The 27,696-nt window shown below is 46.4% G+C and overlaps 2 protein-coding genes across 2 annotated transcripts; both read left to right on the top strand.

Annotated features, from left to right (window-relative positions):
- Positions 1-17,953: 17,953 nt before the first annotated feature.
- On the top strand, positions 17,954-18,856 carry LOC120942727 (taste receptor type 2 member 4-like). The gene has a single exon (XM_040355652.1). It carries the CDS (start codon positions 17,954-17,956, stop codon positions 18,854-18,856), a length of 903 nt encoding a protein of 300 aa, XP_040211586.1.
- A 5,208-nt stretch (positions 18,857-24,064) lies between these two features.
- Positions 24,065-24,979, top strand: LOC120942726 (taste receptor type 2 member 40-like). The gene has a single exon (XM_040355651.1). The coding sequence runs from the start codon at positions 24,065-24,067 to the stop codon at positions 24,977-24,979; it is 915 nt and encodes a 304-aa protein (XP_040211585.1).
- The last annotated feature ends 2,717 nt before the right edge of the window (positions 24,980-27,696 follow it).

Genomic DNA, 27,696 nt, shown 5'->3' with positions numbered 1-27,696 from the left:
GGTCTCCTCTCTCCCTGACAGGATGTGGATCTCTGTGTTTACACCCCATCATTACACACACACAGATCCACGTCCTTGGCTGTTTAACGGGCGATCGCCGGTACCTGGCGGACATCGCGGCCACCAGGCATGCGCACCGGCACCTCAGTGACGCGGCGGGCACGTGCAAGCGCCACCCCTCAGTGGCCGGAGGAGCTGAGGACAGCAATAGACGTCCTCCCGGCATTGTAGAGCCACCTTGTGGCCATCAAACTACAATGGCCCGGATACGAAGTGGTTAAGGGGAACCCTGTGCCAAAATAATAAAAAAAAATGGCGTGGGGTTCCCCCCAAAAATCCATACCAGAACCTTATCCAAGCACACAACCTGGCAGGCCGCAGGAAGAGAGGGGGGACGAGAGAGCGCCCCCCCCCCCCGGACCATACCAGGCCACATGCCCTCAACATGGGGAGGAAGTCCTCATCTCCACAACTCCAGTTGTGGGACCTCCAGATCCCCCCCCCCCCCCCCCATGTGAATAAATAATTTTTATGCATCATTAGTTCAGGTATGTAACATTTATCTGTAGGCACTTTTTTGAATGAAGACCTATAGGCAGGCAAGGCAAGTTACGCCGGCGTATCAGTAGATACGCCATCGTAACTCTGAATCTACGCCGGCGTTAATTTAAGCGTATTCTGGAAACCATATACGCTTAAATTAGGCTAAGATACGAGCGGCGTAAGTCTCCTACGCCGTCGTATCTTAAAGTGTAATATTTAGGCTGGCCGCTAGGTGGCGCTTCCGTTGAGTTCGGCGTAGAATATGTAAATGACTAGATACGCCGATTCACGAACGTACGTGCGCCCGTCGCAGTAAAGATACGCCGTTTCCGTAAGAGATACGCCGCGTAAAGATAAAGCTGCCCCTAGGAGGCGTAGTCAATGTTAAGTATGGCCGTCGTTCCCGCGTCAAAATTTGAAAATGTTATGTCGTTTGCGTAAGTCGTCCGTGAATGGGGCTGCATGTAATTTACCTTCACGTCGAAACCAATACGTCCTTGCGGCGTACTTTGGAGGAATGCACACTGGGATATGTCCACGGACGGCGCATGCGCCGTTCTTAAAAAAACACCAATCACGTCAGGTCACGAGTAATTAACATAAAACACGCCCCCCCATCCTTATTTGAATTACGCATGCTTGCGCCGGCTGCATTTACTCTACGCCGCCGTAAGTTAGGAAGCAAGTACTTTGTAAATACAGCACTTGCCTCTCTGACTTAAGGCGGCGTAGCGTAAATACGATACACTACGCCGCCTTAAAGTTGCGGCTGCGTCTCTGAATCTAGGTACTAATGTTGATCTTTTGAAATATGTTGAAAGAATCAATAATGATTTGTACTTCCATCTTCACAACTGTAACCTTTTCTTCTTCTCTAGTCTCTGATAATATCCAAATACACGGGAGTGCCGGCGGCGGGTAACGTGAATCTCCGCCATGACTCGGATTACACGGAGCTCAGTACAGATCATTTGTATGAAGTACGAGAGAAGTCTCATAAAATTATCCTTCATTTCCATAAAGATGGAAGAGATCTCCGCTGTGACCTCGTCGCTCCGGATCGCGTTCTCCGACCGCCTGGAGAACCAAAGCCAGACTCCGGTGATGGGTTCCGGATTATTAACCCAATGAGAAAATCGTATAATTCTATGTTTTGTGAGACGTATTTTTAGAGGCAAATTTTCTCATTAATATTCACCCATTTTAGAAGCAACTTTGTCATCCCAAATTCACCAGGTAACCAAAAAAATAATTTGTTGGCACTTCCTGTTGTTCTTTGGTGAGAAGGTCTCGGCACCCAAACTATCCCTAAGCGCCAATGAACATCTCAGGCCTCGTACACACGACAGAGTTTCTCGGCAGAATTCACCGAGAAACTCGGTCAAACCCGGATTCTGCCGAGAAACTCTGTCGTCTGTACACTTTTGGCCCGATGGAGCCGCCGAGGAACTCGTCGAGAAAATAGAGAACATGTTCTCTATTTTCTCGTTGTTCTATGGAAGAAGGCGGCCCGCCGAGCTCCTCGGCGGCTTCATCCCTGAACTCGACGAGTAACTCGACGTGTTTGGCACGTCGAGTTCCTCGGCCGTGTGTACGGGGCCTCAGACTTTCCTAGTCATCTTCAACTGCTTCATTGAAGGGTTTCAGCAGGGCCACCATCAGGGGGGTACAGGAATTACACCTGTAAGGGGCCTAGAGGTCCCCAGGGGCCCAGATGGCAACCCCCCCTTTTTTATATATATATATAATTTTTTATTTTTTTATGGGGCCCGAAGTTCCCCAGGGGCACGGAGGTCAGCCCCCCTTTTTTTATATATTTATTTTTTATATATATTTTTGTTTTTATTAAAGGGCCCAGAGGTCTCCAGGGCCCCGGAATGCAACCCCTTTTTTTTATAACAAAAAAATTGTAATTTTGTATATATATATATATATATATATATATATATATATATATATATATATATATATATTTTTTTTTTTTTTTTTTTTTATTAAAGGGCCCAGGATGGCAACCCCTTTTTTTTATAAAAAAAAATAAAATTTTTTTTATATATATATTTATTTTTTTATTAAAGGGCCCAGAGGTTCCCAGGGGCCTGGAAGTCCCCAGGGCCCCGGATGGCAACCCCCCTTATTTTTATTTATTTTTTTATAATTTTTTAATAAAAAAAAAATCTCAATTCGTGGCAGCCCCCCGCTTCTCAATTTGAGGTGGCAGCACCCCCCCAGTTCTCTTCTCCAGGGGGCCCATGCCTGAAGCTGTGTGAGGGGCCCCATAATTCCCGATGGCGGCCCTGGGTTTCAGTAGTCATATATTGTGTCATAGCAAGCAGTCATGTACCTGGTTACAGGGCTGGTAAAAGGGGTGCAGAGGCGGCTCTCTAATTAGGCAAATTAGGCGGTCGCCTTAAGCTTCGCCCCCACAGGGGCCTCGCGACCGCCTAGTTTGCCTAAAGAGTTGGTTAGAGAAAATTCTATAAAATGTGAATTCATTGTTCATAGAATTTAAAAGTCACAGGGCCAGATTCTCAAACGAGATACGACGGCGTATCTCCAGATTAGAGATGTACAGAACTGTTCGCCGGCGAATAAATCACGGCAAATTTTGCGCGTTCGCCGATGCGCGCGAACATATGCGATGTTCGATCCGCCTCCTATTATTTTTCATTGAGCAAACTTTGACCCTCAATTTCACAGTCAGCAGACACATTCCAGCCAATCAGCAGCATACCCTCCCTCCCTGACCCTCCCACCTCTAGGGCAGCAACCATTTTAGATTCATTCGGAACCTGCATTCTTAGTGAGAGGAGGGATAGTGCTGCTGCTGCTGCTGAATTGATAGGGAAAGAATAGCTAGAGTAGTGTTTTCAGTGTCCTGAACGACTCATCTGATCTCTGCTGTAAGGACAGCACCCCAAAAAGCCCTTTTTAGGGCTAGTAACTCCAAAAAGCCCTTTTTAGGGCTAGTAACTCCAAAAAGCCCTTTTTAGGGCTGGTATATCAGTCTGCTTTTTTTTCTCTGTAATCTCATTGCAGTTGCCTGCTAGGAAGGCAGCCTGTGTGTGTCAGGATCACAGCGTACACTGTGCCCAGTGCCATACACCACTCATCTATCTTTCTTGGGACAGTAGATAACATTTAAAAAAAAAATTATTACTGCAATATAATTGCAGTCAGTTGCCTGTCTGCCAGCGTGTGTCAGGGTACAGCGTACACTGTGCCCAGTGCCACCCACCACCCATCTGTCTTGGTGGCACAGTACATAACATTTAAAAAAAAAACTAAAATTTACTGCAATAGAATTGTAGTCAGTTGCCAGCGTGTGTCAGGCTCATAGTGTAAACTGTGCCCACTTGCCCAGTGCCACCACTCATATATCTGGTGGCATAGTATATTAAATGTAAAAAGAAAAAACACAATTTTGACTGCAATAGAATAGCAGTTAATTGTCTGCAGGCGTGTGTCAGGCCTACAGCGTCTACTCTGCCAACTTCTGCCAGTGCACAGTGCCACTCATATCTGGTGTCACAGTAGCTTGCACGCATAGTACAACTAAACAAATAATAAAAAATGACTGGCAGAGGCAGGCCACCCCGCAGGGGCTGTCGTGGTCGTGGTGCTGTGATTCCCTTTGGCCCTAGAATAATGCCCAGTGTTCAGAGGCCACGTACCCTGAACTGCAAAAGTTCTGAGGACATAGTTGACTGGCTAACACAGGACACCCAATCTTCTACAGCTTCCGCTCGGAACCTTGACACACCATCCTCCTCCAGCTCAGCTTCGGGCACCTCTCAAGTTACCACTCGCCCGCGTGCCGCCACCACCAACACTAGCATCACAGCTGCTTCACTTGATCTGTCAGAGGAGTTATTTACACATGAGTTGGAAGAAATTAGTGATGCGCAACCATTATTGCCAGAGGTTGTAGATAAAAGGGATATGACTCAGTCAGGCAGCATTCCACACATGGACGTATGGTGTGATGATGATGTACCCGCTGCTGCTTCCTTTGCTGAGTTGTCAGATACAAGTGAAGCGGTTGATGATGACGATGTGTCCGGGGATGTCACGTGGGTGCCCGCTCGAAGAGAAGAAGAGGGGGAAAGTTCAGATGGGGAGACAGGGAATAGTGGCAGAGTCAGACAGCATGTATCGGCACCCAGGGTCAGCCAGACAGCACGCCAATCAACGCATGCTGTTGCCAGCACCAGAATGCCGGCATTGCAAAGCTCAGCAGTGTGGCATTTTTTTTGTGTGTCTGTCTCTGATAACAGTGATGCCATTTGCAACCTGTGCCAAAAGAAACTGAGTCGTGGGAAATCCAACACCCACCTAGGTACAACTGCTTTGCGAAGGCACATGATCACACATCACAAACGCCTATGGGATCAACACATGATGAAGAGTACAAGCAGCACACAAGCTCAAAGCCACCATGTATAAAACTAGGTGAAACTCCTGCGCTGTGATGGATAAACGGGGAAGGGAGGGTGGTGATGGGGGGCCAAGGAGTGAATGTGGACACTGCAGCAAACAAAGAAAAAATCTGTCCAATACAGACGGTGAATAATGTTGAAAAAAGTGTAAGTGTCTGCGCTGTAAATTGAACTGGTGATTGAGTGGGCAAGGGGAAAGGAGGGGGGGGAAGAATGGGGTGATGTGAACCTGGGAGGTGGAAAACTATACAGACAAAAATGGAAGGGACCTAAGTGACAATCTATAGGTGCAGTTCGTCACATCATCCCCTGATGAAGTCACGTGATGTGACGAACACGCGTCGGGACACCAGAGCACCAATCGGGAGCAGCACCAGACGGACGGCAGACGAGCGCGGGGCTCGTGGATTTGCGACCGTTCCATCACTGCTCTATGTGAGTTTTTTACCGTCACTTTTGTGTTTCCATATTCCATATTCCATATGTGTTTCCATATACTTTTGTTGTACCTTTTACGCGATGTGCCCCCCCTCTCTCACTTCTCCCTTCCCGGTTTCTTCCACCTTACTACGAGCAATCGGCTCAGAGGACACTGAGGGATTAGAGCTGAGACAGAGAGAAGTCAGAGAGACGAGCTCGGCGCTCGTGGAGATAGGCTCCCTCTTCTTACACGTTGTGTAAGTAGTGTAAGTGTATACTTACCCACCTTGGCAATACCCTTTTCCTCATATGTGATAGGAGGACCAGGTTACACCTTATACATATCTTTTCTCCCTATATGTATGACCAACCACCGAGATTATACAGAGTGACACCCACCTAACAGGAATCTGGAGCATTGGTAACTGTTTTTGGCTTTAAGTGACAGCTGGGAGGTAAGCTGACAGGATCACTTATGGTGTGGGCTGCATGCTTTTGTGGATTTGATTAGATTGCACACTTCCACCCACTTGAATTTGGATTTTGTTTTTCACTTTTAACCATCCACTTACTCCATCCACTTCACCTGGAACTGGTTTTTTGCTTGTTTGGATTAATCCGGGACTTTAATATACTTTATTTTTATCTTCATTTTCATATTTTTATTTTTTCCACTATCCATATGGTTTTTCACTGGAGCATTTACACCATGGACTTTTAACACAGTCCAGTCAGGACTGCACCTATAGATTGTCACTTAGGTCCCTTCCATTTTTGTCTGTATAGTTTTCCACCTCCCAGGTTCACATCACCCCATTCTTCCCCCCCCCCTCCTTTCCCCTTGCCCACTCAATCACCAGTTCAATTTACAGCGCAGACACTTACACTTTTTTCATCAAAGCCACCATCCTCCTCCTGGTGCAGCATCTTCAGTCACGTCAACCACTGCTGTCCTCCTTGCCCCCTCTCAACCAACCGCCACTGCGTCTCTCACCTTGAGCAGTTCCTGCTCATCTGCCCACAGTTTGGTGTCTGTCAAGGACATGTTTGAACGTAAGAAGCCAATGTCACAGAGTCACCCCCTTGCCCGGCGTCTGACAGCTGGCTTGTCGGAACTCTTAGCCCGCCAGCTTTTACCATACAAGCTGGTGGAGTCTGAGGCCTTCAAAAAATTTGTAGCTATTGGGACACCGCAGTGGAAGGTACCCGGCCGAAATTTATTTTCACAAAAGGCAATCCCCAACCTGGACTCTATTGTGCAAAAGGAAGTCATGGCATCCTTGGCACACAGTGTTGGGGCAAGGGTCCATCTGACCACTGATACCTGGTCTGCAAAGCACGGTCAGGGCAGGTATATCACCTACACTGCGCATTGGGTAAACCTGCTGACGGCTAACAAGCATGTAATGCGTGGCTCTACAGAGGAGTTGGTGACACCGCCACGACTTTCAGGCAGGTCTGCTGCCACCTCCTCTACTCCTCCTACTCCATCCTCTTCGATAACCTCCTCAGCTGAGTCATCTTCTGCTGCTGCGTCTTGCTCCACATCAACTTCACCCCCCCAGCTCCCCAGGGGCTATTCCACATCACGCATACGACAGTGTCACGCCATCTTGGGGTTGACTTGCCTGAAAGCAGAGAGTCACACCGGACCAGCACTCCTGTCTGCCCTGAATGCACAGGTGGATCAGTGGCTGACTCCGCACCAACTGGAGATCGGCAAAGTGGTGTGTGACAACGGAAGCAATTTGTTGGCAGCATTGAATTTGGGCAAGTTGACACATGTCCCGTGCATGGCACATGTGATGAATCTGATTGTACAACGCTTTGTGCATAAGTACCCAGACTTACAGGATGTCCTCAAGCAGGCCAGGAAGGTGTGTGGCCATTTCAGGTGTTCCTACACGGCCATGGCGCACTTTTCAGATATCCAGCGGCGAAACAACATACCAGTGAGGCGACTGATTTGCGACAGCCCGACACGTTGGAACTCACGACTCCTAATGTTGGACCGCCGGCTCCAACAAGAAAAAGCCGTCAACGAGTATTTGTATGACCGGGGTGCTAGGACAGCCTCTGCGCAGCTGGGAATTTTTTTGCCACGTTACTGGACGCTCATGCGCAATGCCTGTAGGCTCATGCGTCCTTTTGAGGAGGTGACAAACCTAGTCAGTCGCACTGAAGGCAGCATCAGCGACATCATCCCATTTGTTTTCTTCCTGGAACGTGTGCTGCGAAGAGTGCTGGATCAGGCCATAGATGAGCGAGAGGAAGAGTTGTGGTCACCATCACCACCACCAAAAACAGCCTTACCAGCATCGCTTGCTGGACCTGCAGAAACGCTGGAAGAGGAGTGTGAGGAAGAGGAGTCAGAGGAGGAATGTGGCTTTGAGGAGGAGGAAGACCAACCACAGCAGGCATCCCAGGGTGCTCGTTGTCACCTATCTGGTACCCGTGGTGTTGTACGTGGCTATGAGGAAGAACAGACCTTCAGTGAGATCAGTGAGGACGAGGAACGGGACATGAGTAGCTCGGCATGCAACCTTGTGCAAATGGGGTCTTTCATGCTGTCGTGCCTGTTAAGGGACCCTCGTATAAAAAGGCTGAAGGAGAACGACCTGTACTGGGTGGCCACGCTACTAGACCCCCGGTATAAGCAGAAAGTGCCTGAAATGTTACCGAATTACAGGAAGTCGGAAAGGATGCAGCAGTTCCAAAATAAATTAAAAAGTATGCTTTACACATCATATAAGGGTGATGTCGCAGCACAACGGGAATCTAACAGGGGAAGAGGTGAAAGTAATCCTCCTACTACCATGACCACGCCGGCAAGGACAGGACGCTTTACAGACGTGTTGTTGATGGAGGACATGCAGAGCTTTTTCAGCCCTGTGCGTCACCACAGCCCTTCGGGGTCCACCCTCAGAGAATGTTTTGACCGACAGGTAGCAGACTACCTCGCCTTAACTGCATATATCGACACTCTGAGGAGCGATGAACCCCTTGACTACTGGGTGTGCAGGTTTGACCTTTGGCCTGAGCTATCCCAATTTGCGATAGAACTTCTGTCCTGCCCCGCTTCAAGTGTCCTTTCAGAAAGGACCTTCAGTGCAGCAGGAGGTATTGTCACTGAGAAGAGAAGTCGCCTAGGTCAAAAAAGTCTAGATTACCTCACCTTTATTAAGATGAATGAGGCATGGATCCCGAAGGGACTGACAGTGGGCGATACATTTGACTAACGGCCTGATGAGATGAGCTTCCTTGGGCTACAAAAGGTCCACACGCTGCTGTATTTTATCTCTGCCGGATGACTTGCGTGGCTTATCCGCCACCAACTAGGGTTCAAGCCGCAATGTTTTAGTGCATTTTCTGCCTGGAAAACATCAATTTTTCTGGCCGCTGCTATAGCAGCAGCTGCAACAATGCCTACTTTTTTAGACATGTGTACATGCCTAATTTTTCTAGCCTCTGGTGCTGGACTGTGGCTGCAAAAACAAAACAAAAAAAAGGCACATACATGTGTCAATTCCCCTTCGTGATCGCTACCTTGTTGTGGTGAAGGGGCTTCACATCACAATGAAGCGACCACCTCTATGAGTGTGTTGGCAATAACAATGCTGGCACACCCCAGATGATAAGGTCGTTGCTTCATTGTGATCAGACCAAAAGCGATCGGCTGGATAATTTTGCATAGAAAAACCATTAAATTTCTTTGTGATCATCTAAGGTGATCATTAAAGCCTACTAGGCCAACAATGGGCCCACACTGCAGAATCATTGTTTTCTGGGTCACTTAACTGTCACTGAACTACCTCAGCACGACCATAGGCTTTGAAAAACCCCCATCGCCTGCAATCTCAAAAACGTTCATTGGCGTCAGTGAGGACAAGGAACGGGACATGGCTAGCTTGGTATCCAACCTTGTGTAAATGGGGAGTTTGCGGTTGTGCAAATGGACTGTTTGCAGGTGTTTGCGGTGCGTTAAACGGGGAGTTTGATCTGTCAGAGTTTGGTCTGTCACTGTGAACCCTAACCCTATTACAGACAGGGTTAGGGTTACAGATAGGGTTAGGGTTACATATAGGGTTTGGGTTAGGGTTACAGATAGGGTTAGGGTTACAGACAGGGTTAGGGTTACAGATAGGGTTAGGGTTAGGGTTACAGATAGGGTTAGGGTTAGGGTTACAGATAGGGTTAGGGTTACAGATAGGGTTAGGGTTAGGGTTACAGATAGGGTTAGGGTTAGGGTTACAGATAGGGTTAGGGTTACAGATAGGGTTAGGGTTACAGATAGAGTTAGGGTTACAGATAGGGTTAGGGTTAGGGTTAAAGATAGGGTTAGGGTTAGGGTTACAGATAGGGTTAGGGTTAGGGTTACAGATAGGGTTAGGGTTACAGATAGGGTTAGCGTTAGGGTTAGGGTTACAGATAGGGTTAGGGTTACAGATAGGGTTAGGGTTAGGGTTACATATAGGGTTAGGGTTAGAGATAGGGTTAGGGTTAGGGTTAAAGTTAGGGTTAGGGTTACAGATAGGGTTAGGGTTAGGGTTAGGGTAACAGATAGGGTTAGGGTTACAGATAGGGTTAGGGCTAGGGTTACAGATAGGGTTAGGGTTACAGACTATAACCCTAACCCTATCTGTAACCCTAACCCTGTCTGTAACCCTAACCCTACCCTAATCCTAACCCTACCCTAACCCTAACACTATCTGTTACCCTAACCCTATCTCTAACCCTAACCCTAACTGTAACCCTATCTGTTACCCTAACCCTAACCCTATCTGTAACCCTAACGCTACCTGTTATCCTAACCCTAACCCTATCTGTAACCCTAACCCTAACCCTTACACTACCTGATCGATATAACATCATACTTGATGTTTTAGAGCACGTTATTCCAAACAATTTATGAATGTTAGGTGATTTGGGTTAGGGTTAGGGTTACGGTTACAGATAGGGTTAGGGTTAGGGTTACAGATAGGGTTAGGGTTACAGACAGGGTTAGGGTTACAGATAGGGTTAGGGTTACAGATAGGGTTAGGGTTAGGGTTACAGATAGGGTTAGGGTTACAGATAGGGTTAGGGTTACAGATAGGGTTAGGGTTACAGATAGGGTTAGGGTTAAAGATAGGGTTAGGGTTACAGATAGGGTTAGGGTTAGGGTTACAGATAGGGTTAGGGCTAGGGTTACAGATAGGGTTAGGGTTAGGGTTACAGATAGGGTTAGGGTTACAGATAGGGCTAGGGTTACAGATAGGGTTAGGGTTAGGGTTAAAGATAGGGTTAGGGTAAGGGTTACAGATAGAGTTAGGGTTACAGACTGTAACCCTAACCCTATCTGTAACCCTAACCCTGTCTGTAACCCTAACCCTACCCTAACCCTAACGCTATCTGTTACCCTAACCCTAACCCTATCTCTAACCCTAACCCTAACTGTAACCCTATCTGTTACCCTAACCCTAACCCTATCTGTAACCCTAATGCTATCTGTTATCCTAACCCTAACCCTATCTGTAACCCTAACCCTAACCCTTACACTACCTGATCGATATAACATCATACTTGATGTTTTAGAGCACGTTATTCCAAAAAATTTATGAATGTTAGGTGATTTGGGTTAGGGTTAGGGTTACAGATAGGGTTAGGGTTAGGGTTTCAGATAGGGTTAGGGTTAGGGTTACAGATAGGGTTACAGATAGGGTTAGGGTTAGGGTTAGGGTTAGGGTTAAAGATAGGGTTAGGGTTACAGATAGGGTTAGGGTTAGGGTTACAGATAGGGTTATGGTTACAGACTGTAACCCTAACCCTATCTGTAACCCTAACCCTGTCTGTAACCCTAACCCTACCCTAACCCCAACCCTACCCAAACGCTATCTGTTACCCTAACCCTATCTCTAACCCTAACTGTAACCCTATCTGTTACCCTAATCCTAACCCTATCTCTAACCCTAACGCTATCTGTTATCCCAACCCTTACCCTATCTCTAACCCTAACCCTAACCCTTACAGTACCTGATCGATATAACATCATACTTGATGTTTTAGAGCACGTTATTCCAAACAATTTATGAATGTTCGGTGATTTGGGTTAGGGTTAGGGTTAGGGTTACAGATAGGGTTAGGGTTAGGGTTACAGATAGGGTTAGGGTTACAGATAGGGTTAGGGTTAGGGTTAAAGATAGGGTTAGATTTAGGGTTACAGATAGGGTTAGGGTTAGGGTTAGGGTTAAAGATAGGGTTAGGGTTAAAGATAGGGTTAGGATTACAGATAGGGTTAGGGTTACAGACTGTAACCCTAACCCTATCTGTAACCCTAACCCTGTCTGTAACCCTAACCCTACCCTAACCCTATCTGTTACCCTAACCCTAACCCTATCTGTAACCCTAACGCTATCTGTAATCCTAACCCTAACCCTAACCCTATCTGTAACCCTAACCCTAACCCTTACACTACCTGATGGATATAACATCATACTTCATGTTTTAGAGCACGTTATTCCAAACAATTTATGAATGTTAGGTGATTTATACCCTTTATGGATTAAAAACGGACGTTACAGATAGGGTTAGGGTTAGGGTAAAAGATAGGGTTAGGGTTACAGATAGGGTTAGGGTTGGGGTTAAAGATAGGGTTAGGGTTAGGGTTACAGATAGGGTTAGGGTTAGGGTTACAGATAGGGTTTAGGGTTAGGGTTACAGATAGGGTTAGGGTTAGGGTTACAGATAGGGTTAGGGTTAGGGCTACAAATGGTCCACACGCTGCTGTATTTTATGTCTGCTGGATGACTTGCGTGGCTTATCCGCCACCAACTGGGTTAAAGCCTCAATGTTTTAGTGCACTTTCTGCCTGGAAAACATCAATTTTTCTGGCCGCTGCTACAGCAGCAGCTGCAACAATACCTAATTTTTTGAGACATGTGTACATGCCTAATTTTTCTGGCCTCTGGTGCTGCACTGTGGCTGCAAAAACAAAACAAAAAAAAGGCACAAACATGTGTCAATTCCCCTTCGTGATCTCTACCTTGTTGTGGTGAAGGGGCTTGCGTATCACAATGAAGCGACCACCTCTATGAGTGTGTTGGCAATAACAATGCTGGCACACCCCAGATGATAAGCAACGCTTCATTGTGATCAGACCAAAAGTGATCGGCTTGATAATTTTGCATAGAAAAACCATTACATTTCTTTGTGATCATCTAAGGTGATCATTAAAGCCTAATAGGCCAACAATGGGCCCACACTGCAGAATCATTGTTTTCTGGGTCACTTAACTGTCACTGAACTACCTCAGCACGACCATAGGCTTTGAAAACCCCCATCGCCTGCAATCTCAACAACGTTAATTGACGTCAGTGAGGACAAGGAACGGGACATGGCTAGCTTGGTATCCAACCTTGTGTAAATGGGGAGTTTGCGGTTGTGCAAATGGACTGTTTGCAGGTGTTTGCGGTGCGTTAAACGGGGAGTTTGATCTGTCAGAGTTTGGTCTGTCACTGTGAACCCTAACCCTATTACAGACAGGGTTAGGGTTACAGATAGGGTTTGGGTTAGGGTTACAGATAGGGTTAGGGTTACAGACAGGGTTACAGATAGGGTTAGGGTTACAGATAGGGTTAGGGTTACAGATAGGGTTAGGGTTACAGATAGGGTTAGGGTTAGGGTAAAAGATAGGGTTAGGGTTAGGGTTAAAGATAGGGTTTGGGTTAGGGTTACAGATAAGGTTAGGGTTACAGACAGGGTTAGGGTTACAGATAGGGTTAGGGTTACAGATAGGGTTAGGGTTACAGATAGTGTTAGGGTTAGGGTTACAGATAGGGTTAGGGTTACAGATAGGGTTAGGGTTAGGGTTACAGATAGGGTTAGGGTTACAGATAGGGTTAGGGTTACAAATAGGGTTAGGGTTACAGATAGGGTTAGGGTTACAGATAGGGTTAGGGTTAGGGTTACAGATAGGGTTAGGGTTAGGGTTACAGATAGGGTTAGGGTTACAGATAGGGTTAGGGTTACAGATAGGGATAGGGTTAGGGTTAGAGATAGGGTTAGGGTTACAGATAGGGTTAGGGTTACAGATAGGGTTAGGGTTAGGTTTAAAGATAGGGTTAGGGTTACAGATAGGGTTAGGGTTAGGGTTAGGGTTACAGATAGGGATAGGGTTAGGGTTAGAGATAGGGTTAGGGTTACAGATAGGGTTAGGGTTACAGATAGGGTTAGGGTTAGGTTTAAAGATAGGGTTAGGGTTACAGATAGGGTTAGGGTTAAAGATAGGGTTAGGGTTACAGATAGGGTTAGGGTTAGGGTTACAGATAGGGTTAGGGTTACAGACTGTAACCCTAACCCTATCTGTAACCCTAACCCTGTCTGTAACCCTAACCCTAACCCTACCCTAACCCTAACCCTACCCTAACCCTAACGCTATCTGTTACCCTAACCCTAACCCTATCTCTAACCCTAACCCTAACTGTAACCCTATCTGTTACCCTAACCCTAACCCTATCTGTAACCCTAACGCTATCTGTTATCCTAACCCTAACCCTAACCCTATCTCTAACCCTAACCCTAACCCTTACACTACCTGATCGATATAACATCATACTTGATGTTTTAGAGCACGTTATTCCAAACAATTTATGAATGTTAGGTGATTTGGGTTAGGGTTAGGGTTAGGGTTACAGATAGGGTTAGGGTAAGGGTTACAGATAGGGTTAGGGTTAGGGTTACAGATAGGGTTAGGGTTACAGATAGGGTTAGGGTTATAGATAGGGTTTGGGTTAGGGTTACAGATAGGGTTAGGGTTAGGGTTAGGGTTAAAGATAGGGTTAGGGTTACAGCTGGGGTTAGGGTTAGGGTTACAGATAGGGTTAGGGTTACAGACTGTAACCCTAACCCTATCTGTAACCCTAACCCTGTCTGTAACCCTAACCCTAACCCTACCCTAACCCTTCCCTAACCCTAATGCTATCTGTTACCCTAACACAAACCCTATCTCTAACCCTAACCCTAACTGTAACCCTATCTGTTACCCTAACCCTATCTGTAACCCTAACGCTATCTGTTATTCTAACCCTAACCCTAACCCTATCTCTAACCCTAACCCTATCTCTAACCCTAACCCTAACTGTAACCCTATCTGTTACCCTAACCCTATCTGTAACATTAACGCTATCTGTTATTCTAACCCTAACCAAACAATTTATGAATGTTAGGTGATTTATACCCTTTATGGATTAAAAACGGACGTTACAGATAGGGTTTAGGGTTAGGGTTACAGATAGGGTTAGGGTTAGGGTTACAGATAGGGTTAGGGTTGGGGGTTAAAGATAGGGTTAGGGTTAGGGTTACAGATAGGGTTAGGTTTACAGATAGGGTTAGGGTTAAATATAGGGTTAGGGTTACAGATAGGGTTAGGGTTAGGGTTAAAGATAGGGTTAGGGTTACAGATAGGGTTAGGGTTACAGACTATAACCCTAACCCTATCTGTAACCCTAACCCTGTCTGTAACCCTAACCCTACCCTAACCCTACCCTAACCCTAACGCTATCTGTTACCCTAACCCTAACCCTATCTCTAACCCTAACCCTAACTGTAACCCTATCTGTTACCCTAACGCTATCTGTTATCCTAACCCTAACCCTATCTCTAACCCTAACCCTAACCCTATCTGTAACCCTAACCCTTACACTACCTGATCGATATAACATCATACTTGATGTTTTAGAGCACGTTATTCCAAACAATTTATGAATGTTAGGTGATTTGGGTTAGGGTTAGGGTTAGGGTTACAGATAGGGTTAGGGTTAGGATAACAGATAGCGTTAGGGTTACAGATAGGGTTAGGGTAACATATAGGGTTACAGTTAGGGTTAGGGTTACGCAAACGACGTAAAATTTCCAAATTTCGTCGTGGGAACGACGGCCATACTTAACATTGGTAAGCCGCACTTACGCCACAATATAGCAGGGGTAACTATACGCCGGGAAAAGCCTAACATAAACGGCGTAAATGTACTGCGTCGGCCGGGCGTACGTTCGTGAATTTGCGTATCTAGCTAATTTGCATACTCGACGTGGAATTCGACGGAAGCACCACTTAGCAGCCAGCGTAAATATGCAGTTACGATACGACGGTGTACCACAGTTACACCAGTCGGATCTACGGGAAATCTATGCGTAACTGATTCTAAGAATCAGGCGCATAGATACGACTGCGCAACAGTCTGTAACCCAAATCCTATCTGTAACCCTAACCCTGTCTGTAACCCTAACCCTAACCCTACCCTAACGCTATCTGTTACCCTAACCCTAACTGTAACCCTAACCCTAACTGTAACCCTATCTGTTACCCTAACCCTAACCCTATCTGTAACCCTAATGCTATCTGTTATCCTAACCCTAACCCTATCTGTAACCCTAACCCTAACCCTTACACTACCTGATCAATATAACATCATACTTGATGTTTTAAAGCACGTTATTCCAAACAATTTAGGAATGTTAGGTGATTTATGCCCTTTATGGATTAAAAACGGACTCTGCGACAACTATGTAATTAGGGTTAAGTCCTCCTAAGGGTTCAAGTGGGAGTTTTGCCATGGATCCCCCTCTGGCATGCCACAGTCCAGGTATTAGTCCCCTTGAAACAACTTTTCCATCACTATTGTGGCTGGAAAGAGTCCCTGTGCGTTTTAAAATTCGCCTGCCCATTGAAGTCTATGGCGGTTCGCGCGGGTTCGCGCATTCGCGAACATATGCGCAAGTTCGCAATCGGCGTTCGCGAACGCGAAATTTTAGGTTTGCGACATCACTACTCCAGATACGCTGTCGTATCTCTGAGTTGCGCAGTCGTATCTATGCGCCTGATTCTTAGAATCAGTTACGCATAGATTTCCCGTAGATCCAACTGGTGTAACTGTGGTACACCGTCGTATCGTAACTGCATATTTACGCTGGCTGCTAAGTGGTGCTTCCGTCGAATTCCACGTCGAGTATGCAAATTAGCGTTGCATGACCGCGCAATTGTCGTTGAAAATCGCGAGAGTGCTGAAAGCTGAAAGTTGGCCTTTGGAAGGAAAGGGGGTGAAAGTGCCCCCCCCGGGATTGATGTGGTTAAAAAAGGAAAAAAATATCAAGGAGCGTTCTTCAGCTTTGTGGGCTCTGCACTCCCAGGTGAACGCGCTCTGGTATCATATTGCTGGGTGGTCAGGTGAATGCACTCCGGTATCATATTGCTGGGTGGTCAGGTGAACGCGCTCCGGTATCATGTTGCTGGGTGGTCAGGTGAACATGCTCCGGTATCATGTTGCTGGGTGGTCAGGTGAATGCGCTCCGGTATCATTTTGCTGGGTGGTCAGGTGAACGCGCTCCGGTATCATGTTGCTGGGTGGTCAGGTGAACGCGCTCTAGTATCATGTTGCTGGGTGGTCAGGTGAATGCGCTCCGGTATCATGTTGCTGGGTGGTCAGGTGAACGCGCTCTGGTATCATATTGCTGGGTGGTCACGTGAACGCGCTCTAGTATCATGTTGCTGGGTGGTCAGGTGAACGTGCTCTGGTATCATGTTGCTGGGTGGTCAGGTGAACGCGCTCCGGTATCATGTTGCTGGGTGGTCAGGTGAACGCGCTCTGGTATCATATTGCTGGGTGGTCACGTGAATGCGCTCTAGTATCATGTTGCTGGGTGGTCAGGTGAACGCGCTCCGGTATCATGTTGCTGGGTGGTCAGGTGAACTCGCTCCGGTATCATGTTGCTGGGTGGTCAGGTAAACGCGCTCCGGTATCATATTGCTGGGTGGTCAGGTAAACGCGCTCCGGTATCATGTTGCTGGGTGGTCAGGTGAACGTGCTCCGGTATCATGTTGCTGGGTGGTCAGGTGAACGCGCTCCGGTATCATGTTGCTGGGTGAACACGCTCTGGTATCATGTTGATGGGTGGTCAGGTGAACGCGCTCTGGTATCATGTTGCTGGGTGGTCAGGTGAACGAGCTCTAGTATCATGTTGCTGGGTGGTCAGGTGAACGTGCTCCGGTATCATATTGCTGGGTGGTCAGGTGAACGCGCTCCGGTATCATGTTGCTGGGCGAACACGCTCTGGTATCATGTTGATGGGTGGTCAGGTGAACGCGCTCCAGGATCATGTTGCTGGGTGGTCAGGTGAACGCGCTCCGGTATCATGTTGCTGGGTGAACACGCTCTGGTATCATGTTGATGGGTGGTCAGGTGAACGCGCTCTGGTATCATGTTGCTGGGTGGTCAGGTGAACGAGCTCTAGTATCATGTTGCTGGGTGGTCAGGTGAACGCGCTCTGGTATCATGTTGCTGGGTGGTCAGGTGAACGCGCTCCGGTATCATGTTGCTGGGTGAACGCGCTCTGGTATCATGTTGCTGGGTGGTCAGGTGAACGCGCTCAGGTATCATGTTGCTGGGTGGTCAGGTGAACGCGCTCCGGTATCATGTTGCTCGATCGGAGAGGCAATTATTTGCATTGGCTGAACACAGCGGGACGTTGTTGTGTGTCAGTCCTTTCTGGGGAGACGGAGGAGAGCAGAACTGGAAACGATGCCTCGCACTATTGTCTGGATGTGTATTTACGCCTCAGAAGGTCTTCTGTCCTTATACCTCAACTCCTTCATCTTCGTCTTCCACCTGAAGAGCTTCAGGAACGGGGTGAAGCTGAACCCCTCCGGCCTCCTCCAGCTGGTCATGGGGGCCACTAACCTCAGCATGCGAGGACTGATGCTCGGGACTTCCATCCTCACATTATTCCTACTTGTCGATGTTGGGAAGTTGTATCGTGTGATAATGATCATCATCCCTTTCCACTTGAAGTTCAGCTATTGGCTGATTGCCTGGCTCTGCGCCTATTACTGCACCACCATCACCAACATCCGAATCTTCACCTGGATGAAGAGGATCCTTGTGTCCTTCTTGCCTCACCTGCTCTTCCTCTCTGTGGTCGTGTCTTTTATCCTTCCTGTTCTGTCAGTCTTGTATCTTCAGGTCCAAATCTCCGATGACAACTCCACCCTCAGTAACGGTTTCCGTGTGTCCATTCCCGACTCCGTCGTATTGTTGGTTATGTGTTTCTGTTCCTTCCCGCCCTTCCTGGTGACCCTCGGCGCCCTCGTGGTGACCATGTCCTCCCTCTTCAGACATATCAGGAAGGTGAAGAAGAACGACTCGGGATTTGCTCCTCCGAACCTCCAGGCTCACGTCAGCGCGGTGAGAACTATGATATTATTTCTTCTCCTCGCTCTCATTGTCAACGTCGCCGAGATCGTTAAGCTCATGGGATTGTCTTTCTTCAACTTCTCCATGGGGACCGCAGAGTTCATTATCTGGTTATTGGCCGTGACCTTTCCATCGGCAGAAGCCGCCATTATTATCCAGTCCAGCCGCAAGCTGAAGAAAAGGTTTTTACAAATGTTCTGCGCTGGAAGATTGACGGGAGGCCGGAACTAGGACCTCCATCAGCCAATGAGAGCCGTCCTTAAATCTTATGGATTTGTAGATACATAGAGGTCTATGTACTTTATAAACTTCATAGATGTACTTAGGTTGGTCTACATACTACATGAACCCAAACTACTCAACATTTCCTTCGTTTCTAATTCCTTCTTTAACCACTTAAGCCCCGGACCTTTAGGCTGCATTCACACCTAGGCGTATATACGCCTGAAGCGCGACACCGCAGCCGCCCCTAATACGCTGGAGGGGTGATTTTACATGGTCGGCTATGGAGATGGTTCACATCTCCACGCCGAACGCCGAGACGCCTGAAGCTCAAAAGAAGTCCCGGACCCTTTTTTTTGGGCGGCTTCGGCGTTCGGGCATATCCGACCATGTAAAAAATCACCCCTCCAGCAAAAAACAATGTTTAAAACGTTGCGTTTTGTCGCCACAAATCGCGGGACAAAACGCCTACTTGATGTCGCCGCAATACGCGGCAGATCACCTACGCTGAGGTGTGAATGGAGCCTTAGGCAGCTAAATGCCCAAGCCAGGTTTTGCGATTCGGCACTGCGTCGCTTTAAAGGACAATTGCGCGGTCGTGCGACGTGGCACCCAAACAAAATTGGCGTCCTTTTTTCCCCACAAATAGAGATTTCTTTTGGTGGTATTTGATCACCTCTGCGGTTTTTATTTTTTGCGCTATAAACAAAAATAGAGCGACACTTTTGAAAAAAAAATCAATATTTTTAACTTTTTGCTATAATAAATATCCCCCAAAAACATATATAATTTTTTTCCCTCAGTTTAGGCCGATACGTATTCTTCTACCTATTTTTGGTAAAAAAAATCACAATAATCGTTTATCGGTTGGTTTGCGCAAAAGTTATAGCGTTTACAAAATAGGGGATAGTTTTATTGCATTTTTATTAATAATTTTTTTTTTTACTACTAATGGCGGCGATAATTTTTTTCGTGACTGCGACATTGCGGCGGACACATCGGACACTTTTGACACATTTTTGGGACCATTTGTCATTTTCACAGCGAAAAGTGCTATAAAAATGCACTGATTACTGTGAAAATGACAATTGCAGTTTGGGAGTTGACCACAAGGGGGCGCTGAAGGGGTTAAGTGTGACCTCATATGCATAGGCGTGCGCACAGGGTGTTCTAACTGTAGGGGGGCGGGGCTGGACGTGTGATGTCAGTGATTGTCGTTCCCTATATCAGGGAACAGACGATCAATGACAGCGCCACAGAGAAGAACGGGGAAGCTGTGTTTACACACAGCTCTCCCCATTCTTCAGCTCCGGTGGCGATCCAGTTCACGGGTCCCGCATGTTCGGTCACTGAGCTTCGGACCGGGTCGCGAGCGTGCCGCCGTCGGCACGCTCGCGACCCCATGACTTACCCCCCCCCGTCCCCCCGTCCCCACCATCGAATGATAGAAAAAGGAGATACCCCCCCAGTGGGACTTTAACGGCAACAACAAGATATGTAAAATATAATAATTTATTAACAAATCGTCCAAAAGGGAGGTTGCCATCCGGGGGCCCTTACAAATAAAAGGGGGGTTGCCATACAGGACCCTGGGGACCCCTTACAAAAAATTAAAAATAAATAAATGTAAAAAAAATGTAAAAAATAAAATGTTATAGAAAAAAAAGGGGGGTTGCCATCCGGGGGCCCTGGGGATCTCCGGGTCCCTTACAAAAAAAAGGGGGGTTGCCATGCGGGCCCCTTACCAGTGTACTGCCTGTACCCCCCTGATGGTAGCCCTGATCCCATGCTCAGGACCCACCCACGGACCCCCCAGGTTGCATATTACTCTCTCCTCTTTTTATCTGATTTACTTCTTTGCTACAACTATGGATACTTTGTGTTGCTTTGATAATCTGTGTGATTTTTACCTTTTCAATAAAAATCTATTTAAAAAAAAAAAAAAAAGATGTCTTCAATGACCGTGATTACCCCCTCAAGTTTCAAGTCTCAAGTCTGGATACAAAGGGGCGTGGCATGAGAGATTCGGCATGTGCAAAAGGGAAAAATTTGTTTTGTTTAGTTTTAATTCGTTATTTAATTAATTTCGTTTAAGTCAGATTCGTTGCACGTGTTAAATTCGTTTTCGGAACTCGTTCGTTTTCGACCGAATTCCAAAAAATCCGGTCGAATTCGAAAATATTTCAATCGGATTCGAAAACAAATTCGAATGAAAATTGAAAGCAAATTCGAATCAAAATCTAAAAAATATAAATCGATTTCTAAAAAAGTATGGAATAAAATAGAATATAAAATAATAAAACAAGAGAATGAACTCAAATTAGAATAGAAAAATATTAGAAGAGTAGAATAATAAAATCTATATATATAAAAATATATTTTATTCTGCTCTATTCTAATAATTTTCTATTCTAATTTGAGTTCATTCTCTTGTTTTATTAATTTATATTCTATTTTATCGTATTTTTTTTAGAAATCGATTTACATTTTTTAGATTTTGATTCAAATTTGCTTTCAATTTTCATTCGAATTTGTTTTTGATGTTCGATCGAATTTCGTCCGCGGGTTTTCGATTCGTAAACGTTCGTTCGGATTCGGTTAAATTTGTTAATATTACAATTCGGGAATTCGTATGCATCCGAATGTCCGAATAATGAAAAATTTGTCCGAATTTCGATTCAGAACGAAACTAAATGCACATGCCTATGAGAGATTGAGTGAGAATGTATGTATGTGTGTTGGACTAGAGAAGAGGGTGTCCATCTGCATGCCTCACTGTGCCTCACTGTGTCCATGCCTCACTGTGCCCATGCCTCACTGTGTCCATGCCTCACTGTGCCCATGCCTCACTGTGTCCATGTCTCACTGTGCCCATGCCTCACTGTGTCCATGCCTCACTGTGCCCATGCCTCACTGTGTCCATGTCTCACTGTGTCCATGTCTCACTGTGCCCATGCCTCACTGTGGCTCACTGTTCCCATGCCTCACTGTGCCCATGCCTCACTTGTCCATGCCTCACTGCGCCCATGCCTCACTGTGTCCATGCCTCACTGTGCCCATGCCTCACTGTGCCCATGCCTCACTGTGCCCATGCCTCACTGTGCCCATGCCTCACTGTGTCCATGCCTCACTGTGCCCATGCCTCACTGTGCCCATGCCTCAATGTGGCTCACTGTGTCCATGCCTCACTGTGTCCATGCCTCACTGTGTCCATGCCTCACTGTGTCCATGCCTCAATGTGCCCATACCTCACTGTGCCCATACCTCACTGTGCCCATGCCTCACTGTGGCTCACTGTTCCATGCCTCGCTATGCCCATGCCTCACTATGCCCATGCCTCATTGTGCCCATGACTAGACTGACGTTTAACATGGGAGTCTAGGGAAAAGGTGCCCGGGTTTGAAAAATCGGCGCTCCCCGGCTGTAGGTCCCCCAGACAACAAACTTCACACACTTGTAGAGAAAGAGGGGGCTACATGTGTTCGGCCGGTACCGGGTCCCCAAAGTTCGGGAGATCAGGTGCAAAAAGGTGACTCGAGAATAAGCCGAGGGGGGCATTTTCACCGCAAAAACATGTGCTGAAAAACTCGGCTTATACTCGAGTATATACGGTATATAGAGAGTGTATAGAGTATATAGAGAGTGTATAGAGTATATAGAGAGTGTATAGAGAGTGTATAGAGTATATAGAGAGTGTATAGAGTATATAGAGAGTGTATAGAGTATATAGAGAGTGTATAGAGAGTGTATAGAGTATATAGAGAGTGTATAGAGTATATAGAGAGTGTATAGAGTATATAGAGAGTGTATAGAGTGTATAGAGTATATAGAGAGTGTATAGAGTATATACGGTATATAGAGAGTGTATAGAGTATATACGGTATATAGAGAGTGTATAGAGTATATACGGTATATAGAGAGTGTATAGAGTGTATAGAGAGTGTATAGAGTATATAGAGAGTGTATAGAGAGTGTATAGAGTATATAGAGAGTGTATAGAGTATATACGGTATATAGAGAGTGTATAGAGTATATACGGTATATAGAGAGTGTATAGAGTATATACGGTATATGGAGAGTGTATAGAGTATATACGGTATATACAGAGTGTATAGAGTATATAGAGAGTGTATAGAGTATATACGGTATATAGAGAGTGTATAGAGTGTATACGGTGTATAGAGAGTGTATAGAGTATATACGGTATATAGAGAGTGTATAGAGTGTATATGGTATATAGAGAGTGTATAGAGTATATACGTTATATAGAGAGTGTAAAGAGTATATACAGTATATAGAGAGTGTATAGAGTATATACAGTATATAGAGAGTGTATAGAGTATATACGGTATATAGAGAGTGTATAGAGTATATACGGTATATAGAGAGTGTATAGAGTATATACGGTATATAGAGAGTGTATAGAGTATATACGGTATATAGAGAGTGTATAGAGTATATACGGTATATAGAGAGTGTATATACGGTATATAGAGAGTGTATAGAGTATATACGGTATATAGAGAGTGTATATACGGTATATAGAGAGTGTATAGAGTATATACGGTATATAGAGAGTGTATAGAGTATATACGGTATATAGAGAGTGTATACGGTATATAGAGAGTGTATAGAGTATATACGGTATATAGAGAGTGTATAGAGTATATACGGTATATAGAGAGTGTATAGAGTGTATACGGTATATAGAGAGTGTATAGAGTATATACGGTATATAGAGAGTGTATAGAGTGTATACGGTATATAGAGAGTGTATAGAGTATATACGGTATATAGAGAGTGTATAGAGTATATACGGTATATAGAGAGTGTATATATGGTATATAGAGAGTGTATAAAGTATATAGAGAGTATATAGAGTATATACGGTATATAGAGAGTGTATAGAGTATATATGTTATATAGAGAGTGTAAAGAGTATATACGGTAATTTTTTGCCCGGAACCCCCCTTTAAGACGAGCTTGCTTTCATTTGTAAAATGCCTTCAGGTTTTGGAGTTCTAATTTCCAGCTGCTCCTCACGACGTCAGACATGGAAATGGGTTGGGGTATCAATACCTCCGGACGGCGTGTAACTGAGAGCCTGGGACCATTTGCATTAGCCGAGCTCCTCAGCAGCCCATCTGTCCTCCTCCTCCTCCTCAGTAATCTCCGTCTAAACCTTCTACTGACAGCCAGAGAGCCGCACTCCGTACAATGACGCCACTGCTAAATATTGTCCTTTTCTTCGTAAATCTTCTGGAAAGCCTCCTCTCCTTCTTCCTCAACTCCTGCATTGTGTTCATTCACATGAAAAGCCTCAGAAACGGGATGAAGAAGAAGATGAGCCCTTCCGATCTCATCCAGCTGGTCATGGGAGTCACCAACCTTACCATGCGAGGCACCATGCTGGTGAACACCATTGAGTTATGGCGTCCAATGTATTACCAAGAGAAGGTCTTCCATACAATGGTCGTCCTCATTCCCTTCCACTTGTACTTCAACTATTGGCTCATTGCCTGGCTCAGCACCCATTACTGGACTAATATCACCAACCTAAAACACCGGACCTTTGTCTGGATAAAGAGAAGCTTCTCATCTTCCGTACCGCTCCTCCTTTTATTGTCGGCCATTGTGTCTCTTTCCATCGCTCTTCCGTCCATCTGGTGTCTTCATGCCGGGGTCTCCGGTCAGAATTCTACTTCTTCTAGAATCTCCTTATCTGGCTTCGATTTTATCCCCCTGGCCTGCGCCACCATCTGCTTGTCCTTTTCCCTCATCCTCGTCTCCTTACTCATCACCACATCCTCTTTATTATCCCATGTCCGGAATATGAAGCAGAACGGCCAAGGGCTCAGCGCTTCCAGGGTTCAGGCTCATGTCAGTGCCGTGAGGACAATGATATTATTGCTTCTCCTTTCCGCCATCATCAGCACGGCAGACCTACTCATATTCATGCCCCAGCCGCACTTCCCGCCATCGATATATCCTATTGCCTGGTCAATATTGGCTTTCTTTCCATCACTGGAAGCTTCCATCATTATCCAGTCCAGCCCAAAGCTCAGGAAGATGTTTCTACAGACGTTCTGTGCTGAGACGTTAGAGAGGAACGAGGACCTCCAGAAGGAATGATTGGACCTTAGGATGAAGGGAACTCTGGAGGACCTCCAGAAGGAATGATTGGACCTTAGGATAAAGGGGACTCTGGAGGACCTCCAGAAGGAATGATTGGACCTTAGGATGAAGGGAACTCTGGAGGACCTCCAGAAGGAATGATTGGACCTTAGGATGAAGGGGACTCTGGAGAACCTCCAGAAGGAATGATTGGACCTTAGGATGAAGGGGACTCTGGAGGACCTCCAGAAGGAATGATTGGACCTTAGGATGAAGGTGACTCTGGAGGACCTCCAGAAGGAATGATTGGACCTTAGGATGAAGGGGACTCCTGGAGGACCTCCAGAAGGAATGATTGGACCTTAGGATGAAGGGGACTCTGGAGGACCTCCAGAAGGAATGATTGGACCTTAGGATGAAGGGGACTCTGGAGAACCTCCAGAAGGAATGATTGGACCTTAGGATGAAGGGGACTCTGGAGGACCTCCAGAAGGAATGATTGGACCTTAGGATGAAGGGGACTCCTGGAGGACCTCCAGAAGGAATGATTGGACCTTAGGATGAAGGGGACTCTGGAGGACCTCCAGAAGGAATGATTGGACCTTAGGATGAAGAGGACTCTGGAGGACCTCCAGAAGGAATGATTGGACCTTAGGATGAAGGGGACTCTGGAGAACCTCCAGAAGGAATGATTGGACCTTAGGATGAAGGGGACTCTGGAGGACCTCCAGAAGGCATGATTGGACCTTAGGATGAAGGGGACTCTGGAGAACCTCCAGAAGGAATGATTGGACCTTAGGATGAAGGAGACTCTGAAGGACCTCCAGAAGGAATGATTGGACCTTAGGATGAAGGGGACTCTGGAGGACCTCCAGAAGGAATGATTGGACCTTAGGATGAAGGGGACTCTGGAGGACCTCCAGAAGGAATGATTGGACCTTAGGATGAAGGGGACTTTGGAGGACCTCCAGAAGGAATGATTGGACCTTAGGATAAAGGGGACTCTGGAGGACCTCCAGAAGGAATGATTGGACCTTAGGATGAAGGGGACTCTGGAGGACCTCCAGAAGGAATGATTGGACCTTAGGATGAAGGGGACTCTGGAGGACCTCCAGAAGGAATGATTGGACCTTAGGATGAAGGGGACTCTGGAGGACCTCCAGAAGGAATGATTGGACCTTCGGGTGAAGGGGACTCCTGGTGGTGGAAGCACGGCATGAGATGATGAGGTATCAGCTAAACCAGATCCTCTGAATGTGCAGCGCTTCCCTTGTTGGGGCCACTATGCATTCCACAGGTTCTTTTCCAAATCAGTGCAAGGCAGCCAGGCACACGGCAACCATCCATCCACTATGGCTCAGTAAACAGTCTAGGGGGTTTGTCTTTTTGGAGATTTATTTTCTAGTAGAAATGTAGGAGGAGCTGTGGGGTGAGGGAGGATACTCCAAAATAAAATGTATTGCCAGTAGAGGACACTTAGAAACGGCAGCACCAATGTAGGTAGATTGAGGCAATCTATCCAGTTCCCATGCAAACAAGTAACCAGTGGCATCGCTAGGGGGTGGCTTTTGGGGCTATAGCCCCGAATCTGGGGTTCACAGCCTCGAGTCTCAGGGGTCTCCAACCACAGGCCCACTACCGTCGCACGACCGCCCAATTGTCAGGTAAAGCGACGCAGTGCCGAATCGCAAAAAAGTGGCCCGGTCTTTGAGCAGCCAAATGGTCTGGGGCTGAAGTGGTTAAAGGGCAATCTTGGGGAAACTGCAAGTTAGTTTTTCCTTTTAACTGGACCACCCCACCGTAGGTGAGATACCCCCTTAACCCAAACAAGGGGGGCGAATATTTCTCCCCCCGTCTGACTTCGGGGGTCTTCTTCTGACTTTGGGGGTCTTTGTCTGACTTCGAGGGTCTTCGTCTGACTTCGGGGGTCTTCGTCTGACTTCGGGGGTCTTCTTCTGACTTTGGGGGTCTTCTTCTGACTTCGGGGGTCTTTTTCCGACTTCGGGGGTCTTCTGACTTCGGGGTCTTTTTCTGACTTCGGGGGTCTTCTTCTGACTTCGGGGGTCTTCGTCTGACTTCGGGGGTCTTTTTCTGACTTCGGGGGTCTTCTGACTTCGAGGGTCTTCTTCTGACTTCGGGGGTCTTCTTCTGACCAGGCCCGTCGCAAGGCAAGCAAACAAAGACATTTCTTGGGGCCCCGAGTAGGGTGACCACATTTCTAAACTACCATTCAGGGACACCCCCTTTCCCAAAAATCAGCTTGTGCTGTAACGAATCACAGCACAGTGATTGGACACAAGAGGCGGGATTTATGATTTCTCCAATCACAAGCAGGGGGCGGGGACTGTGCTCCTCCAGGCATTCCCGGCCAGGACAAGTACTGTCAGTGAGTAAAGTGGTGATGTGGGGCCCTTTTTTGGGGGCATCAGATTGGCCCCCGGGGGGGTGTCAGTTTCATTCTGGGACACTGTATTACTGTATTATTGACATAAAAAATTGCAACAACCACCATTTTATTCTCCAGGGTCTCTGCTGAGAATGTATATATAAAATGTTTGGGGGCTTTGAGTCAATGCTGATTTTCCATGTAGGAGAGGATTGGGCTGGAAGTGGTTACAAAGTGACATGTTTGGTATCTAGTGACTCGGTGTGATGTCATCTTTTAGATTTTACCAAAAAATTGGGTTGTGTATTTTGTGTGATCTTTTCTTTTTTGCATTAAAATAAAAAAATTG

Source organism: Rana temporaria, chromosome 6 (genome assembly GCF_905171775.1).
Source record: "Rana temporaria chromosome 6, aRanTem1.1, whole genome shotgun sequence".
Classification (NCBI taxonomy): domain Eukaryota; kingdom Metazoa; phylum Chordata; class Amphibia; order Anura; family Ranidae; genus Rana; species Rana temporaria.
This window is presented reverse-complemented; position numbering and strand designations above follow the sequence as displayed.